Source organism: Peromyscus maniculatus, chromosome 12 (genome assembly GCF_049852395.1).
Source record: "Peromyscus maniculatus bairdii isolate BWxNUB_F1_BW_parent chromosome 12, HU_Pman_BW_mat_3.1, whole genome shotgun sequence".
NCBI classification, from domain to species: Eukaryota; Metazoa; Chordata; class Mammalia; order Rodentia; family Cricetidae; genus Peromyscus; species Peromyscus maniculatus.
This window is the reverse complement of record NC_134863.1, coordinates 47,348,190-47,369,057: the sequence shown is the minus strand read 5'-3', so window position 1 is coordinate 47,369,057 and position 20,868 is coordinate 47,348,190. Positions and strand designations below refer to the sequence as shown.

Genomic DNA, 20,868 nt, shown 5'->3' with positions numbered 1-20,868 from the left:
AGACCTGAAGAAGCTGGCTGAAATTCGGCAGCAAATTCCCGTTTTAAAACAGAAAAGAGCAGACCTTTATGCAGTAGAGACAAAGAAGCCCTGAAGTTTGTTCCCGACATATCACAAGCAGGATGGTACTCTGTACGATAATCAACTTTACTAAAGCCTTTTTAGGGACAGTGCTGGGGAAATGAACCCAGCCTTACACACGTTAATTCCACCACTGATCTGCATCACAAGCCCCTTATAGAGTGAAGACTTTTCTTTAAATTTCCTTGGTATGATGTTCTAGCTCCCCTTATAAAGAATTACTTAGGCTGGTGGTTCTTAGGCATTTCAGTCTTAAGAACCTTTTGTACAATTAAAACCTGAAGACTAAGCATTCTTGATTGTCTGTGTAGCTAGTGGTAGGCTGGTCAAGGTGTGATACTCAGCTGTCTGAGAAAAAGGACTCTTGTAGGAATACTGATTTCCACAGTGCTAATATCCCAAATGTTTTAAAAAACATTTTTATTAAAATTGGTTTTCATACAATATATTTTGATGTTTTCCCCCTCTCCAACTCCCCCCCCATTCAACTTTGTTTTCTCTTCCAAAAACAAAAAACTCTACAAAAGTGAAAATCAAAACCAACAAGCAAAAGACAAATAGAAATAAAAGCAGTAAGACAAATAGAAATAAAAAGTCCACAAAAAAGAAAACAATGGAGTTTAACATGTTGCTTTTAAACAGTAACAGATGTGCAGCTGGGCTCCGTGGCCTGTACAATACTGCTCTAACACAACTGATTCAATATATAATAGCTATTTACCATACTGGTTAAGTCAAAACTTAAGATAGATAGCGAGATAGCTAGTCAGTCTTACTGTGGTTACTCACAGAAGAGTAACAAAATCAAGTGACTAAAAAATGAAATATATGATTTGGTAAAATTTGGTACACATATAAAACTATGAAATACCAATCAAGAAAGTGAGTATGTGTACTAGAAGTTTCCTATAAGCTTTAAAAATATATTATTCATGTGCATGTGTAGAGATGTCAGGCGCTCAGAGGCCAGAGGAAATCCCCCCGGAGTTTGAGTTAGAAGTATTCATGAGCTGCCCATTGTGGGCGACAGGAATTGAACTCAGGTCCTCCCCCAGAGACCAGGGAGCAGTAAGCACCTTTACCATCTCTCCAGTCCTCCTATAATCTTGTAACCTCTCTAGCTGTTCAACGACTGGTAAGCTTTCCCACCACAGAGTACTTTGAATTTTCTAGAATTATGTAAAAAGTGAATTACAACCTAGTACTTTTATTGGTACAGTTTATCTTACCTGTGCATCAGAGATGTATTCCTTGATGGACATCTGAGTTCTTCGCGGCTTTCAAATCAAAGAGTTAGAAACAAAGGTTTTCATGTCTTTAGGAGTGGAGTGGTGGGTTCAAATATCTACTTCACTGTTAAACTGTTTTCCATAATGGTCATACCATTTTATACTGCTGCCAACAATTGTATGAATTCTAGCTGTCCCCTATTCTCTATCCTCATTGACACTCGGAATGGTTCAATTTTTATTACACTTTCTTTTTTGGAGATGTGCCTTGCTATATAGCCTATACTGGCTTTGAACTTGGAGTTCTCTTACATCCGCCTCCCCAGTGCTGGGATTACAGGCACCATGCCATGACCAGCTTCTTCACTGTTAAGTTTAATATTTCTTGGGCTGGTGAGATGACTCAGTGGCTTTGCAGGCCTGATAACCTAGTTCAGTCCATGGAACCTATGATGGAAGGAGCCAATTCTACAAAGTTGCCTTCTACATGTATGCCTCATACAGTAAGACAAAAGATATTTCTGAAAATTGATTTATCTAATGACTGGTACTAACCTCTTTTCACATGTGTCTTTGGTGAAGTACCAGTTAATACCTTTTGCCCATATTTTTATGGCTTTATCAAGTATTAAGTTGCTTATCTATTTTGATATAAATTCTTTTTCAAGTATTGTTTGACAGTTTCCTACTTCCCACACTGGGGATTAAACAGACTTCACTGCTACACACGTTCTTTCCCACACAGCTGGAACTTCACCCATTCTTAGTATTTCATTATTTTGTGTCTTGTCATGTGACCTTCCTATCTCTGCTTCCTCAGTGCTGAGATTACAGGCTTCTGCCACCATGCCAACTAACTTTTCCCCCCCTTGAGACAGGGTTTCTGTGTACCCACCATGGCTGTTCTGGAATTCACTTTGTAGACCAGGCTGACTTTGAACTCATGGAGATTCACCTGCCTCTGCCTCCTAAGAGGTGGGATTACAGGTGTATCCCTGTAACATCCACCTGTATAATTTTCATTTTTTAAAGAATTATTTGAAGAACAAACATTGTGCATTTTCATGAAGGACAAGTTATTTTTTATTTTTTTAAATGATTATTTTTAGGTGTTTACTTATTTTGCCTGCATGCATGTTTGCACAGCACATGTGTCTGGTGCCTGACTCTAGAAGCTAGATCTACAGCTAGTTACAGACAGTTTGTGAGCTGCCACATATGGGTGCAGAAACCAACCCCCTCCAGCCCTCCTTTATCTCCTTTTGAAGTTTGTTCTTTTTCTGTTGTGTATCAAACCCCAAATCACTAAGACTTTATTTGGTGTGCTCTGACATTTATGGCTTTAGCTTACAATCACAAGTCCACCCCCTAAACAGTATGAAGAACGGAGCTCCACGACAACATCTAACAGGTGGTTTTCTAGGCTGCTGTACAAGTATAAGATACAGATAAAGGACGAAGGAAGGGGTTCTTCAGCTACTGCTCTCCAGAGAGCTTTGTTTCATTGTTACAGGAATGAATAGTCGTAGGATTTTCCCAACCATACTAATACAAACTTGTATATGTCTATTTACAAAGTTAGTTTTAACCAACAAGAGACTGACTGAAAAGGGTATTAGTTAATAAATGAACAAACTACCTATCTCTGTTACAAGAATAGATAGAAAAGCTTGAATGTAGTATTTATTTTGTGAATTTACATGTGAAGCCATTTACAAAAGAAAAGATACAGACAGATGCAGCTTTAGTGCAGTTTCAAATATGTTCACAACAGGCAAAAAAGTTGGTGAGTATTTGGAATGACAGGATTGAATGGCACATGCTTCATTGTTTCCTACCCAGCCCCAAGAAAGAAAGGAGCAGAGTAGAAAAATGTCAGTATCAATGTAAATACAGCCATGCACATAAAAAAAAAAACTTTTTAAGCGAAGAGGTCACATTCAGAGATGTAGGACATTCCTGTATTTAGGGTTATCATCATTGGAGAATTATTTCAGAACAAAACGAAGAGCTCTCCAACTTTCCATTATCCCAATCAATCACCTTAAATTATATTAACTGCCCCTACTGAAATCAGCCACAGGCTTACCAATATTGTCCAAAGACTACCTTTGAAAGAGGAGTCATTTCTAATAGTTTCTAAAAAGACAGCCTTTGTAGACAGAATCATTTGGTTTCGGTGGGATGAAGCACCCTTTTAAATAAGAGTGTAAAATGCTCCTTTCCTCTCAACCATGTAAACTATAGTTAGACGTCATGTCCATAAGTCTCAACAGACTTGCTCGTTTTTTAAATCATTTCAGGTAAATAAACCTCTACCTGTCCTGGATCTTGGAAACAGACTCTAAGAATCCGCACCCCCTCCCCACACACACACCAGAAAAATCCAGCATATAAATAAGCAAAAGGATAGTCTGTGAAAGTAATGAATGGAAACATACCTTAGTGATTCCAAAGAGGATGAGGTACAGATAAAAATGAACAGAACAAAAGTAAAGTCAGCTGTCAGTATCCCTGGAGATGTGGACATGGACCACAGTCCTTAGAGGTCAAGGTTACCTCAATACAAAAAGTACTCTATGTATTGGACAGCTCTGAAAATACTGGCTCAAAATCCCTTAAGTTAATACAGCCACAGCTAAAGCATTAAACTTGTCATTTCAAAAAAGTATGCTCTGGCTCCAGGACTGACATCCTTTTTGAACCTTTACCATATTTCTGTCACTAAAAAATTTAAACTAATTAAATATTCCTATATATCATCACATGTACTCCATCTGTATGTGGGTTGTTCACATACACCCACTTTCTTTAAAAAGCACACTATTAAATAGTACTTACTATGGAATAGGCACGGGCAATTATATACACATCTCTTATCTTACCTTCCTTGTTCAGTCCCTCATTAATAGTCTTCCCGTACAAGTATCAATCAGAATAGTTTGCTTCTGCATAATTTACTAAAGTACTACAGAATCAGAGGCACTGTGCATGCTGACAATAGCTTAAAGTCTTTCAATTTTACTGAAATCCATATTGAAGCTTTTCATCCTTCAAAAAAATTAAAAAGGATTAATTGAATATAAAAGAAGTCTATTTTACAGCACTTACTTTGTTAAAGACCAACATACTATAAAACACTCATATTATACAAACAGCTATAAAAACAAAATCAGAACATAATCCCCACCCCAATATAAAAAAAGCAAATCAACAAATCAAAGTTTTTATTTGCATGGCCAATTACTGTTTGTATTCTACAGGTTTGTTTTCATATCCCTTTAACAGGTTCTAAGCTCTTGTTGCACAGGGAATAAAAGCTGCGAGACTGCAAACTTCCTTCAGCAGCCACGCCCACAACACCTAAACATGAAACAGATGTAATGAATGACAACATCACAAAGGGATCTGGAGTTCCACCATTCAACACAGTTCATGACAGTGTGTTCAGGGTTCAGTTGAAGGGGGTAAACTTCTTTTAAAAAGAGTCAGTCTGCTTTCCCCTTGGTTTTATAATGTCGGTGGTTTTAATCCATATTTCTTTGCTACTTCTGTCTGGGCATGGGCAGCATCGCAAAGTGAATACAGATGAGCCATCTCCATTTCTGATTTGGCCAGGTTGATAGCTTTGTTGAACATGTCAATGGCTTTCTCCATGTTTCCTCTAAAAAAAAAATCAAAATTTCAGAGTCTTTAACAAGCACTTTTCAATGACCAATAAAGTTTAACTGTGCTGCATGAAGCCTTCAACTATAATTCTAATAAAATGGCTTTTTTCATAATAAATGAGAGTGCCTAGCACAGCACACTGAAAGTACCAATGAAGTCTAACTATTCTTAAAAATACTATTCTATATTATCTTGTATCCTTCGTTTAAATACGGTAAGATTAGGGCAATTAAAATATTATTTAAAAACCACAATTCTTCCTGGGGCCATAGAAGTCTCCATGTTTCTGCTGAAATGTGAGACTTGTGGCAAAAACCTCAGAGAACACTAGTAGCCCTCAGAGGCCTGCCCCTTAAAGGACCACGTAAGCCCACACTCTTATTAGCTCATCTCTTACCCCCAAATGCTCAAACCTGTGAACTTCTATGTAGTCACAGGTCAATCTCAGTTCCTTAATCATGCCAAACCTCAAATCTTTGCCTTCTAGGACCTACTTCAAACAGTGTAACTTTACACAAAATACTCCCCCCACCTTCTCTTCCCAGAAGAATTAACCACTTTATTCCCAATATTCCCCAGAGTTCTACTGTCCCTATATTCATAGGCTGATCAATGTTCACACCATCTACTAGCTCACTGATGGGTACCTTTCAGTTCCCTCAACTAATAAATGGATGAACATGCTGTGGCTAACAAAGTTTACTACCTCTTACATTTATGTAAATTTTATAGTTACTAAGAAACAACTGTTATCAAAGTCAATATTATGTAACTGTCAGTTAGACTGTAAGAACCCCTAAAGGTAACCATATTTATCTTCCTACAGCATATGGCTAACATAATTAACTACTTTAGGAGTTCATATGGGGCTATCTTTTCAGTAGCTACAGACCTACAAAATTTAGCAGAACCAGCAATGCCAATCATTCAATTTTAAGGTAGGATTTACAATGAACTCTTTCCCTTTTTGAGACAAGATTTCTAGCCCAGCCTTACCTAAAACTCCCTATGTAGCCTAGAAGAACCCTGAACTTCTCTGATCCTTCTGCCTCAACCTCCAGAGTTCTTTCAGAAGTCTGTCCCCATACCCAGTTGTAGTGCTGGGGAATGGACTCAGGACCACAGGTATTCTGGGCAAGCATTCTATCAACTTAGCTCTATTCCCAATGGACTTCCAAAGTACAGTTTAACTCATAAAATTCCCTCAACCCTCATCCTTTTAAGGCAATGTCTATGAATACCTTAAATTAAATGTGATGTGTTTTTATATGTACTAATCTAAGAAGAATCCAGAGCTTTGCTCAAGCATAATTAGGAACCACTCTTCTATCCTAGTAAAACATTATTTTATTTGCAGTAACTAGTAGTTAAGAATAGGTATTTGTATATACCCGCCACCAGAAGAACCACAATGTTCACCAGTCTTTTGGAGGAAAGAGAGCCACAGGAAGGGCAGCCAATAGGAACTAGGAAGACCTGTGCTGACTCCTGACAAGTGATAGTGGCAAGATTAGTCACCTTGACCTCAGTGAAGTATGGACTCAAATCTGTCCTCACTAATATCTCAGGGTGACTTTGTTAGCCTCGTCAGCCTGACTATTAGTTTCTGTACTCTTTAATCGTATATTGGGATCATAAAAAGACAGGGGAGTAGGTCAACAGAAGTGAGATTTGGAAGACACTGACCTTCAGTACTTGGTCTAGAATATGTACTGGAGGAAATGCCAGTATTAAGATGGTATAGTCCACTACATACATAGCTGTCAAGAGTCAACGATCTTAAGTGCAATTCTTGGTAAATAGTTACACAAAACAAATAATGGGAAGTCAGAGCTGTAAGAAATCCAGCCAAACCAAGGTTTTCGTGAAAATTCAGAAGATGGTACAACTTGTCCAGTTTCTTGGCTGGTTGCTTCTTTGTAGCAGGATCCAGAACCCACTTTGGCCTGGCTGTGTTCCTTGTAACTGACACCGACTAAACCAGGGGTTTCTGGTCTTCCCACAGGAACAATCAAAGTGAAAAAAGAAATCATACACCATACATAAAGACCCAGTCTCACTTTTTAAGGGACAAGCATGACAGCTTTTACAAATATAACTTTTAATTTGGAAAAATAATGAAATGAGGCAAATCCAATGTCCCTAATTTTTAGGGAAGTGTGCATCAAAAGTCCAGCAAAGTTTAAAAATTTAATGGCTATCGATTGATAATCAAATGTATGAAATGAGAACAAAACCCAAAATCTATGGCGCTTCATTACATTTCTAAGAAGAAACTCTAGAAATTACCTCTGCACTTCAATGGTTCCCATGGTTTCATATGCAAAATCACATTTGTTGTCAATTTCAATAGCTTTGCTGATAAGCTCCAAACCTTTGTCCAAATCTTGCTTCCACTGAAGTTGAAGTAAACTGGGAATAAAAAAAGGGCAGTTAGATGGACCCAGTACTGACAGAAATAGAAAGGTATGGTTTGGTTTCTGCCCTCCATAAACACATAACTTAATTCCTAAGGAAAAGCAGACTAAAACAGAACACAGTCAACACCACCCTGGAGGCTTTCGGTCCTGACTTCTGATGGTGAATTGTAGCCACAGATCATGGTCGAAACTTATTGCCTCTCTATTTCTAAGAAAGAGGGACAACTGATTTTGTATGGAAACACCAAGAGTGACTGACTGCTTCCAAGTCCCTACCTCTCTCCCTTCCACCCTCGTCCTGGAACCGGTTTTGACTGTGGAATCCAGTCCTAGTTTTACTCCTGGCCTCAGGTCCCAGGGGAATGTTGTGTGTCTGGGTCTCATTTCATTATCTCTTTTCTACTCTTTATTTTTATGTTTATGTGTGCTTCTTGACACATATGTTCAAGTTCTAATAGAGGCCAAAGAGGGTGTCAGATCCCCTGGAGCTGGAGTTATAGGTAGTTTAGAGTTGCCTGATGACATGGATGTTGGGATCTCAACTTGGGTCCTCTGGAAAATAAGTACTGTTCTTAACTGCTGAGCAATCTCTCCAGTCCCATCCAGACTTAATTTTAGTTTTTTCCCCCCTTACACTCCACCCAAATATCTAACAAATACAATAATTATTTTAAGCTTAATTTTTTGGGAAAGGTTCTCACTAGCTCAGGTTGGCTTCAAACTTAAGATCCTTCTGCCTCAGCTTCTCTGTATTTTAATTTTTATATAGCTTATTTTCCTGCAACAACAACAACAACAACAACAACACACACACACACACACACACACACACACACACACACACACACTACAAATTAGTTTTGCAGATGGCCATGATGGTACCCACTTTAATCCCAGCACTTGCAAGGCAGATGGAAGTGATCTTCATGCATTCAAAGTTAGCTAGGACTACATAATAAGGCTGTCTCCAAACAAACACACCAACAAGCTTGCATCCCAAGAGTCTTCCACAACATACTACAATTAAAATGACTAGTTTCATAGTTAGTCATAGCAGAAATATTATGAACTTACAAACTATTGGTAAATTTAGGCTGCGTATCACGGAACAATCTACGACCACTGTTTTCAAATACTGTTTAATAAATTCCCCCATTTTGGTTGGGGAGGCTGACACAGACAAGGTGTAAAGTGAGAACTGTCCCCTCACATCCATCATGGCAAGCATGTGTCCACATTCACACATATCACACATGCACACATATCACATGCTAAAAAATTTACATACTGTAAGAAATCAATCAATTCATTCATTGATATGTCTACTCTGAATCATTTCTGTAAGGCTAAAAGAAATACTCTATTACTGTGAAAGAAATGTTAGTGTCTTATTGGAACAAACAGAACCAGAAAAATACATACCCTTTATGAACATAAGTTGTAGCATTATCTGGTTCCAAATCAATACATTTATCATACATTTCATCAGCTTTACCAAATTGTTGTTGATCTGTTAATGCCTATGTGAAGAGAAACTTCAGTTATATATATTAATGTAATCGCTAACCTGAAAGTTAAAAGTATACTGTTTATTAAATATTTAAGTTTATTTACCATCAAATTACTGTTTGAAATTGATTTAAGCCAGTTTAAACTTGACATCTTAATTATTCAAGTTTTTAGGTTGTGCCTACTATAACTATGTGATCCTAACCGTCCTGTCTTTTCAGGAGTAGCTAAATGAAATCAGACAGTGTGGGAGCTGAAGAACCCAGGAGCCTACTTTAACGATAGCTATCTCATCACATTTTCACAAGTCTATACTTGTACGTATTATAGTAATAGTAAGGGAATTAGTCTAAGGGCTAGACTCATTTCAAAGGGTGCATTATAAATGTATGTTCACTGTCATCAGATTTTCATGGCTACCAGAGCATATTAACTTGGAGATGTGCTAGCACCTAACCCAAGCATTGAGAGTTAAAACAAAATTGATCCTGTATCCTGTATGTTCTCCTGTGCAAGGATGACAGGCAATTTCATTAAGTAAATAGTTCTGAAAACTATTTTATTATGTGATGTAAACTAGACTCAGAAAGACAAATATCACATGATCTATCTCATGTGCATAACCAAGCGTTGAATTTTTATATGTTTATACATGAGTATAAGTACATGGTTACAGGTCATGAAACTAGAAAGCGGACCACTAATGTGTAAAAAGAGGTTTGAGAGACAAATGGGTAAACAGAATACATGTAGCATAAAAGTAAAACAGCAATCAAAAGGGTTACTTTGTATGCTAATTAACGAGATTTTAAACAAACAAAAGAGAAAGTAAACAATTACAGCTTAGATAACCATTTAAAGGGCTTTGATAGAGCAAAAAGACCCCCATTCCATGGATATTTTCCCTATCATTTAAGTAAAGAGTAAATTTTCTGGAGGCAATTTTGCCAATCCAGTCCTACTAAAAGCACAAGAGAAATGCTTGCCCAGAGCTTCTCTGCCTTCTGAGCTTAGTGTCAGTTTCCAGACTGTATGACTCAGGACCATAACAATCAAAGCAGAAACAACACTGCCTACATCCACAGAAACTGTGATCAGGCTAGCACAATTCCACATGGGATCCAGTTTACGAATGCAGTTCTTAAAAAAATATTTACACTTACCTGGGCATAAAGTGCATAGCCTTCGGCACACCTTGGAAATTTCTTTATGACCTCTTCAAAACCTTTCATAGCTGCCTGGACTTGTGAAGAATTGTTTGCTGTATATGCCTGGCGATACTGTTTAAAAATCAGAACAACCCAGTCAAAGAGCTAAAGAAACTTCTGGAATCTTAACATATTATAAAAGATACAAAACATTACAAAAGCATTTCCAGAAAAGCAGGTCACTTGTTAATACAATTTGGTGTATCCAAAAAGACTCCAAGGAACAAGCAACTCAGCAGCAGAGAATCAAACACTATGTTAGGACTACAGGACCACTGTATGTGCTGAAGAAAGCAGAGAAACTCTTAAGGCCTTGCGGTGGTTTGAATGAGAATGGCCTTCATAGGGTTATAAATCTGAATGCTCAGTTCTTACTTTTTTTGTGGGGAGGATTAGGAGGTGTGGCCTTATTGGAGCTGTGTCACTGGGGGTGGGCTTTGAGGTTTCAAATGTCCATGCCAGGCCCAGTTTCTTTCTCTCTCTCTCTCTCTCTCTCTCTCCCTCCCTCCCTCCCTCCCTCCCTCCCTCCCTCCCTCCCTCCCTCCCTCCCTCCCTCCCTCCCTCCCTCCCATGGCTCAGATGTGAGCTCTGAACCACTGTTCCAGCACCATGCCTGCCTGTCTTCTGCCATGCTCCCTGACATGATGATGATAATGGACACCCTTTCAAAATGTAGCACTCAATTAAATGCTTTCTTTTCTAAGCTGCCTTGGTTATGGTGTCTCTTCACAGCAACAGAAAACTAAGATGTTAACTAAGCATATAGATGGCATAATGCTGTGAAATGATCCTTTTGTATATTGTAAAGATCTGTTGCTCACACTGGTTTAATAAAAAGCTGATAGGCCAGTAGTCACCAGCTAGATGGAGAGGAAGCAAGATATGCCAGAGAGGTAAATGCCATGAGCTTCACAGCAGCACATAGATTAACAGAAATTGGTTAGTCTAAGTCATAAGAGTTAGTTAGTAGTAAGCCTGGGCTATCGGCTGAGCATTTATAATTAATACTAAGATTCTGAGAGGTTATTTGGGAGTACTGCCAGGACAGGAAAACTCCGCCTATACCATAATTTTGATTTATGCACTTTTCTGCAGTGCCAAAATTCAAAACAAGGACCATATACGTGTTAAGTCTTTACACACTTTACCACCAAGCTATAGCCTATCTACAGACTTTTTAACGTAGCAATTTTATTTTCATCTTAAACTTATAAATATTTATAACAACTTTCAATAAAGAGAAAATTATTTTAGGACTGGTCATAGGGAAAGCAGAAGCAGTTAAGTCATGTCATGACTATAAATTATTTCCTCAAATTGTTTTTGAATCCTTTAAACTAGTTTACGGAAGAGAAGGAATTCTGTTATAAAATCAGGAGTTGGTGTGTGGTGCACACGTGCAACAACAGCATGAGAGGCTGAGGCAGGAGGGTTGTGAGTCCAAGGTCAGCTGTGTGTCAAATAACATGCTTCAAACCTCCTTCCTCCCTGAGTTTACCATCTGAGAACAACATGATGCTGTGGACAATGAGATATTCACTTTGTGGAATACGAAGAAATACAAATGGTGCTTATAAAATCACAAGTGAAAGCAGCACCTACCAATGCAAAACATTTCTGAGCCTGTGCCAGAGCAAACTTGGGTCTTAATCTAATACACGCATCAAAATCTGCCACTGCTTCTTCAACTAGATCCAGCAGAATTTTCAGCTAAGGAAAGAATACATAATTAAATGCAATCAAAATAAAAGGCTCAACATTTAAACTTGCACTACATTTCTCTATTTCTCTCCTATTATCAGTTAATGCTCAGCATTTATTAATTATTCAACATAAAATTACTTTGAAGGAAAACAAGTCATAATTCTAAAAACTCAAAACATGTACGATTTAAAAATAAAACATGACAGTCCATTTTTCACTGCAATTTGGATAAAAAATAAGAAATGTAAAAAATGTATGTGCCTCTGTACATTTCAAAGTAGACTAGACTTTATATAATCACCATTCAATTAACTTCAAGACTCTAAAAATAAAGATAGAAATGGCAAGAATTTTTAAGTGTCATTTCAACACCATGTAACACCTTTCAGAAACACTGGACAAAATTCTCCCCGATAAAGAACTTCAAGTCAGATGCATCTGCAATCCCAGTACTCGGGCTGCTGAGGCACAAGGACTGTATGCTCAGATGAGCTTGCACAACAGGAAAGACTTAGGTCTAAAATAAATGAACAAATAGTTTTAGTTGTTATAGGAACTGGTCCTCTCTTCTACTACACTGTACTGTAAGAAGTCATTTTAAGCAAACTAGACTGGGTGTGTTCTGGGTGTTTGGCTCCCTGGATAGTGTTGGGTAGCTTACAACTGCCACCACTCCAGCTCTTGTGGATCTGATACCCGGGCCTCCCTGGGAGCCTGCACTCATACACATACATGTAATTACAAAGAATCATTTCAATGTTTATTAAGTGGGATTAGTGTTTACTCGCTAAAAATTTATAACCCAGGTACACCTAATCAACTAGCTGATCTGCCAAGCCCATATATTTTTGCCTTCCCTATCTTCCATAATACCAAAACTATAATAAATATTCAAGATGTAAGTAAAATCCAATCCAATCTCCAAAATACTTAACCTTCAAGAAATTCTGAAATGTAGTTACCAAGTTATCGACCAGAATTGCAGATAACAACAGACCTACCTGTCCTCGGTGGTGATAAACATCTGAGTTCTGAGGATCGATTTCCGCAGCCATGTTGAAATCCTGAGTAGATAGCATAGGCTGCTGCTGTTGCATGCACATGGTGCCTCTTTTGATAAGGGCATTTGCTCGAAGCTACACACCCAAAATAAGAAAACACTCCTGGTTAATTTTAAAATCCAATTTAGAATAAAAAAAATTCTGTAATGCCTACTATAAAGTTCACCCTGCTAAAGACTGTATGCAAGTTTGGTAGTACATTCACTAAACAGAAGACTGATTACTACAAATTTCAGAGCATTTTATTGTACCCAAAGAGCTCACAAACACAGTAAACGCCTCCAACAGAAACCATGTATCTCTATTTCCTCACATTTATACATTTGGAATGTTTCATATATCATATGGCTCCTTTTCTGCCTTTCATTTAGAATTTTCATTGGTGTGGCATGCATTAGCATTCCTGCTTATGGCACAGTAATATTTAAATGATAGTGGACATATAGGTTATTTTTATCTTTTGACTGTCATGAGTAATACTGCTGTGAACATTCAGTTATGTATGTATGTCTTAAATTCCCTGGAAACAGCTTTCAGATTATAAGGCAATTATTTGTTTTAACTTTTTTAAGAATTGCCAAACTAATTTCCAAAGACTCTTACCATTTTACATTCCTGCCAGCAACACATGGTTCCAATTTCCCTATGTTCTTACCAGTATTTGTTACAATCCCTGTTTTTTATTTAGAGTCTGACTGCCTGTGCTTTAGGAATGAAGAGGTCTTCCAAAGTTCTGGTTGACACTGTCCCAGCAGGCAGTGGTGCTGGAGCACTTTCTCATGCTGTCATTGGTCATTTGTACAACAGTCTTTGGAGAGCTGTCCAAATCTTTTGTGTATTCTCAGGTTAGGTTCCCTTTTACTGGTGGGTTCTAAGCTTCTATTCTGGATTACAAAGGCTTTATCATAGGAAAGCTTCTTGAACACTTTCTTCCATTCTCTGGAAGGTGTTTTCTGAAACTGTCCTTTCAAGCACAGACTTACTTTAAGTTATCCTCCAACCTCAGACACCCAAGTACAGGCCACCGTGCCCGGCTCACTTTTTCTCTTTTTCACATTCATTTATTTATCATGTGTGGCACAAGCATCTACCACATGATGTGTGTGCAAGTCAGAGGACAACTTGCTTGAGTCCACCCTTCCTTCTACCCGTGGGGCTTCAGAGACTGAACTCAAGTCGTCAGCTTTGGGAGCAAGGTCTTTATCTACTGAGTCATCTTGCTGGCACCTTTTTTTTTTTTTTTTGAAATTGTATTTTAGGTGTCGTATCTCAGAAACCACTTCCTACTATAAGATAACAAATATTAAATCCTGTTTTTCCTAATAGTTTTATATTTAGTTCTTACATTTAGGTTTTTGGTTCCTTTTGAGTTAATTTTTATACATGGCATACAGTAGATATTATTGCTCCTTTCTGTTAAAGCTATAGGTCATGATCATAAATACAGGTTTCTTCTTCAAGCAATAATATGTATATTTTATAGCAGAATACAATAGTTTTAGTAATTAGGAAATCAGCACAAAAAGAAATTAAGGAAAATTTTGTAGGGTAACTTCAATATGAGAATTTAATTTCAAAAGGATTTTAATAATACTTACAACAAAGAGCATCATTCACTGACACTACTATCCAAAGACAATTTTTAGTAGGCCATAGCCACAAGAGGGAGCTAATAGTAGCAACTGCTGTAGAAACAAGATGTCTATTTCTTACCTAAAGATAAATAGTACCCCTTCAGATTCACTACACCAATAGTAATAGATGCAGATTCCTCAAAATAAAAAACAGCCTTTCAGAGAAGTGCTAGCGAAAGGTATGGAGCTTTGCTAAGGTATCAAGCAATGCAACTGTAGAGAAATCACGTTCACTTTCTGACTTTCCACACGCACACACATTTCCAAACGTACCTTCACATTAGCGTCCTTCAAACTGATGACTTTATCTAAGTCAGGTTTGGCGGCATTGGCACTGCCAATGAGCAGGTAGAAGGTGGCTCGCAGTAGTAAGGCTTCCGCCATGTATTTGCCTTGAGCATCTATTTCCTTTGAGCATTCGCTTATGATCTTGTCATAGTTTTCTTCTTCCATATACTGTTTAGCTTTTAAATATCCAGAACTGAAGATGAAAGCAAACAGGAGATTATTACTAAGGAAAGATCAAATGCTAAAACTTGCCACATACGCCACTCCAAACTGTCATTTCCTCCTATATTAATCCGTCAGAATGGGACTGGAGCTGGGGCTAGAGATTAAACTGACTGAGATTTCTTAACCAGCAGGATTTTCTTGATACCTCCAGAAACAGTTTTCAAGCAGAGGCAGCAGCAGGGTCACTGGCAGAATGCTTAGTACCCCGATTCTAACATTAGGTAATGTGAGGTGAGCTAATGAGAAAGACACTCTTCTGTAATACGGATGAGGACCTTGTCTTACTTCCTGTCTGGGGCCTATCAGTAGTGTACTCAACAGCTATTCAAGGGATAAGAGAAGAACACGGAAGGAAATAGTCAATAGTCAAGGCAAGAAGAGTGGCCAGGCCTGTGTTTTGTACAGATCATTGTTTTGTGGAGGATCGAGTGAGTAAGGAAGAAAAACTAGAAGTAAAAACACCGAAGTGTCTCAAAAATAGATTTATTGTTCCACCTTAAGAAGCAGACCCAGAATTAGCTCATGTCACCAGACTTGCGAGGCAAGCACCTTTACCCAACAAGAGATCTTGCAGAGCCCCTAGAATGATCTCTCTTTAAAAACAAAGCGAACACATTCCTCCTCTTCTTTCTCCTCCCTCTCAGTGTTTTCTTGTCAGGGTTTCTCTGTTTAGCCCTAGCTATCCTAGGACCTGCTCTATAGACCAGGCTGGCCTCGAACTCAGAGATCCACCTGCCTCTGCCTCCTGAGTGCTAGGATTAAAGGTGTGTGCCACCACCACCTGGGTACAATATTCTTCTTCTAAGATGGTTGCTACTGGAGATGCTTAATGAAGAGGTTTCTGACTGAAAAAAAAGTATACCACAAGACTTCTAAGACATTTGATTTATGACAGTTGAATATTAACATGGCATGAAAATGATAGACTTTGGAAGTACATACTTCAAATTTCTATCTTGCCGTAGACTAGAGACATGTGGCACAATACTGTGCAACGATGCTGAAGAGCCACAGCTCCCAGTCACCACAGGACTACAAGTAAATAAATGACAGCATACTATATTGTTCAGTGGGCTACATAAAGTAAATGCATACTTGATTTACCGTATTTTCAACTTACAATGTATTTATAGGGATTTAATCCTTCATAAGTTAAAGGGCACCTGTATTAAAGAGCATTGTAAATTAAAGTTTAATTTCTCATTTCAGTTGTTATATTCTCGATAGTGTTCTCAACCTGAGGGTTGGGCATTACGGTTCCTAACAGTAACAAAATCAGTTGAGGTAGCAACAAAATAATTCCATAGTTGGGGGGTTGCCACAATATGAAGAACTGTATGAAGGGTTGCAGCATTAGGAAGGTTGAGAACCACTGATCTACACAGAGAAAACTAGTATGTGATTCACAAGAAAAATTATATCAAACTCTTCTAACTTCACACTAACCTTTTACTTTTTATTTTGTTGCTCAGATTACCAGTGTAAGAAAATAGGAGCAATTATATTAAAATCATATCGAAAGCAAATACTGAAAACATGGTAAGTAATTACATAGGTCTCTAAACCCTCAAACAACCCTGTAAGCTATGAATTAGAAGTACTAGTTTCATCAAAAAGAGGATGACGCTAAGGCTCAGAGAGAGACCGAACTACAAACCACAAATTGCAGCAACAGTTCCAGTTGTGAGCTCTTCTGAGTTTATGTTTCACAGCCTGGCACTGCTCACCATGGCTCATAGAATATGATTAACTTTGCTCTAGTTTTTATGGGATGAAAACTATTTATTTAGCAGAAGAGGAAATTATCTGTATCACTGTTACTAAAGTTAAGTGACATCTGAAACATATTTCCCAACTATGACTTTCTGAAAGATTGTATACCAATTAACATTTACATATCTTGGTGTAATTGCAGACTTCCTTAAAACTCAGTTATATTTTACTACAGGGAACAGTATTCTTCTCCCTTCCACACACACACTAGTAATATTATTGCCTTCTCTCAGGGAAGAGTTAGTCTAACTGAAAACCACAAGCACTGACTGATATGAATGAATAGGAAGACATCACAAGGTCTCCAGCCATAAAGGCACTTATCCTTTGGTTTCAGCTTTCTATAGTATCAAAGACAAGACATTAGGAATGTCACTGTCCTGGACAAGCAGAAAAACCTTAAAGAAATTTATAGCATCGCTAATCGTTCATCAGCATATAAATGAGAACTACCGGCACTTAAACTTAAGGTAGTACCCTTTATTCAAATCACCTACCAACAGCGCCCTTGACTTAAGGGGTATTTTCTTCTTTCTTTTTTGAGACAGGGTTTCTCTGTGTAGCTTTGCGGCTTTCCTGGAACTCGCTTTGGAGGCCAGGCTGGCCTTGAACTCACAGAGATCTGCCTGCCTCTGCCTCCCGAGTGCTGGGATTAAAGGCGTGCACCACCACCGCCCGGCAGTATTTTCTTGATAACCTCACTAAGATCGTAAAAGCAGTAGCCAGTAAAATCTGAAGTACCAGAGAAATAACAGATAACTGCTAGAAAGAGGTATATCTATAGTTATATACAACTTAGTTAAATGTAACTGTATCTGTATGTAGATTTTCCTTTAAAGGTGACTGTGAATCTGTTTGTGCTCCATGGTCCCAAAGCCCACCCAGCAGACACCATGCTCAGCATACTTACTTTTCTTTTACTTCTAAAGCTTCTCCTTCCTTGTCTTTATCTTCGTCAGACTTCTCTCCTTTAAGCATTGGTTGAGAAATTATATCATCCGTGAAAGAACTGAAGTAAGACTTAATAAACTGTGGCGATGGCATCAGAGGTTCACGGTTCTGAAATTCAACCATGTTTAAGCTTCTTTTTTAAATGAGAAAACACTAATCAAAGAAGCAAGTACACTGCAGAGTGGATTTTCAGTTTCAAATTAACAGACAGTGTTAAGCTCTAAGCCACAGGGTAAGACTGAGAATCTAACATGTTTCCCAGGTGATTGTAAAGAATTCCATTATGAATTGCTCAAAAGCAAAAAAGTTCTGGGCCCTAATACAGTTAGTTTATATTGCTCTTGGATTAACAGTGCATGTTGATACATGAAAGCCTATGTTTAAGAAACCAGGTGTTTGTTGTTCTGAGACAGGGTCTCACTCTATACTGACTAGCTCGTCTTCAACTGGGAATCCCCTTGCTTTGCCTCCCAATTACTGGAACTATAGGCATGAACCACCTAAGCCTAGCTATAGAGATTAGTTACAAAGATCAATGTAGGAGAAAATGGAGTTATCAGTAAAGGAAACGCGAACAAGTGCCCTGAACTCCTGCAATCAGCAGTACATCACCAGTCATTTCTGGCTAAGCTCTGTCACTCTCTTAGCACTTACCTCTCCCCTCTAAAACGTCTTTTATACTTAATGACATCTCTCCCATTAAAGCAAACTCCCGTAAGGGAAGAGACTGGGCCTTCTCTCTTCTCTCCCTCAGACAGGGCCTCAAATTCATGGTGCTCTTCCTATCCTAGCCTCCCAAGTGCTTGAATTACATTGTAGAACTGCCAGCTTGGATCTGGGACCAAGCATTTGTACACACTGCTCTAGCACGGAGCTTTAACTGAATTACATTAAGAGCTACCAGCCTGGATCTGGGACATGTAATTGTATCCCCTGCTCTAGCATAGAGCTTTGTTTAAAAATTAATGATACAGAGCAGGAGTTGGCAAATATTTTTTTATAAAAGATCAGGTGATAGACAGAGAGACACTGTAGACTACATAGACTTTGTATACTTGACAACCACTAAAATGTATTGCATCAGCACAAAAGTAGCCCTAAACAATATGCAAGTGGCTAACATATAGGAAGCAGACTGGATTTGGTCTTTGGGTTATTACATGGCAATCTCCAATACATAAAATGAATTCTAGTCTCTGAGTACAGGTTTGGGCTTACTGAAAATGGATATACCATAACAACCTAAGAGTAGGAGAAGAAGAAACACAACCCAGTTCTAGTTTCAGCTGTTATCAAAACACTGTCAGTCTCAAGGACTATCCAACTGTTCCCCAACTCATATTAACTTACCTTGTATTTTTCTTTGGCGTTCTCTTTCCCGAGAAGTTTAAGGACTTTATCAGCTAACAGCATGCTCTGCTCGTTTTGGAAGCCTTCTAATATACACACAGCAGTAACATCTGGAAACGATGTGAAAGTAGAATTATGGAATTATTGTGAAGATGACCAGCAGCATCAAATAGGTACAGCCAAACTACAAAATGGCAAACTCAACTCAAAGCAAGGCGGGACTGTTTAATTATCAAGAAAGTGTCACTACTTTATTCCTCTGGGGGTTTTCTCACCTGTGAAATTAATGGGCCTATCCTGTTTATTTCTGATGTGTGGCAATGCTCTAACGTTCTGTAGAAAGCAAAGAAAACAAGGAGTCCAGAATCTTTTCTTCTAACTAGTAACACAAGGCAAGTGGACATAGTAGACGCTCTCACATCTTGCTTTGCTGCCCAGGCTGTTATCAAACTTCTGCACACAATTATTCCTAAGTAGCTTTTTTAAAGCCTTCCAGTTATTCCGTCTCTAAAGCTACTTTGCCACAGAATTCAAAATCTGCCTGAGAACACCACTTTCAACTGGTTATGCCCTAGCTCACAATCCAGTGGTCTGAAATGTGAAAGAACAGAAGTTCCTTAATCACTTGGCCTTTTCCTCCAAGTATTCATTCAGTAGCTGTTACTTCTCTTTCTATTCTTCATTATTCACAAGTCCACAGCCTAACTCTTCCAAACAAGTCAACAGGGCATTACAATTCCCTTCTAACTTTAGCTAGCTCTAACGCCATTCTTCACTTCTCACCCCATTTCTTTGATCTAAATTCCAATCAACCTCTTCTCTGCCAATTACATCTGCTTCAAAGTCTAGTTCAAAGCTTAGTATTCCCATTTTAAAAATATTCTTTCAACCATTATATGATGTCACAAAACCTTTAATTTTCTTTTTTTCTTTTCTTTTTTTGAGCTGAGGACCAAACCCAGGGCCTTGCGCTTGCTAGGCAGGCGCTCTACCACTGAGCTATATCCCCAACCTCCTTTAAATTTTCTAACATGATCTAAATAAAACAGCCACATCCTTTAAAAAAACAAAACAGAATAAAAAAAGCATTTTAGGCTCAGCTCAATGGCGGAAAGTATGCTTAGCATCTGTGAGATCCTGAGTTTTTATTCCCTAGTATCAACCCCCAAAAGTTATTGAAAGAGTAATTGTGGCTAAATTTTATTACTGATGTTTTTAAAGGACTTGTGAACATGTACTGAAAGTACTTTCAGACTGTAGAAATTACACTTTGGTTTAGCTTCACATCACTTAGAAAAATGAACTTTAAAAGCCCGTGACCTGTACTTTAATTGCAGTTTTGGAAGCAGACATGGCCAATTACAGGCAAAAGAACATTTATAACATTTTCTGAGAATGACACACTCTGCAATTGTGTAGAAAATATGAAGGGCAAAAAGCATCTTCCTTAATGATTCACCTCCAAATTATTTCACATTTCTACAAGGAAGTAGTTGAAAATATGTCAACACTAACCTGCTAAAACTACTTTTCTGATTTCCTTAGTCAAAGAATTATTCAATGAGTCTTAATACTTATTAATAATTCCTCAGTTAAGGTTGGGCGTGGTGGTGCACACCTTTAATCTTAGCACCTCCTTAGTTGGGAGGCAGAGGCAGGTGGATCTATGTGAGTTCGATGTCAGCTAGTCTACATAGTGAGTTCCAGACAGCCAGGTTATATAGAGCCTGTCTCAAAAACACCAATAATAAAAACCAAACAAACAA

General features: G+C 38.2%; 2 protein-coding genes across 8 annotated transcripts in view; one reads left to right on the top strand and one right to left on the bottom strand.

The window, feature by feature from the left end:
• The window catches only part of Nit2 (nitrilase family member 2), a 28,848-nt gene extending 12,322 nt beyond the window's left edge, over positions 1 to 16,526 (top strand). For 3 of the 7 annotated variants that reach the window (XM_006995763.4, XM_042259441.2, XM_042259440.2), the window contains exon 10: positions 3 to 527. In XM_006995763.4, the coding sequence (XP_006995825.1) occupies positions 3 to 94 (92 nt within the window). In that variant the 3' untranslated portion in view covers positions 95 to 527. Of the gene's footprint in view, positions 1 to 2; positions 528 to 4,598; positions 5,067 to 9,129; positions 14,968 to 16,500 lie in introns of those variants that run through there. The other 4 variants (XM_076549055.1, XM_076549053.1, XR_013043783.1 and 1 more) reach the window with 3 other exon arrangements.
• Positions 4,523 to 20,868, bottom strand: part of Tomm70 (translocase of outer mitochondrial membrane 70) — a 31,145-nt gene continuing 14,799 nt past the window's right edge. Inside the window, exons 4-12 of the mRNA XM_006995762.4 lie at positions 19,103 to 19,212; positions 17,712 to 17,860; positions 14,789 to 14,996; positions 12,822 to 12,956; positions 11,719 to 11,826; positions 10,072 to 10,188; positions 8,822 to 8,919; positions 7,269 to 7,391; positions 4,523 to 4,974 (exon numbers count right to left, since the gene is read on the bottom strand). Of these exons, the coding sequence (XP_006995824.1) occupies positions 4,821 to 4,974; positions 7,269 to 7,391; positions 8,822 to 8,919; positions 10,072 to 10,188; positions 11,719 to 11,826; positions 12,822 to 12,956; positions 14,789 to 14,996; positions 17,712 to 17,860; positions 19,103 to 19,212 (1,202 nt within the window). The 3' untranslated portion in view covers positions 4,523 to 4,820. The remainder of the gene's footprint in view (positions 4,975 to 7,268; positions 7,392 to 8,821; positions 8,920 to 10,071; positions 10,189 to 11,718; positions 11,827 to 12,821; positions 12,957 to 14,788; positions 14,997 to 17,711; positions 17,861 to 19,102; positions 19,213 to 20,868) is intronic.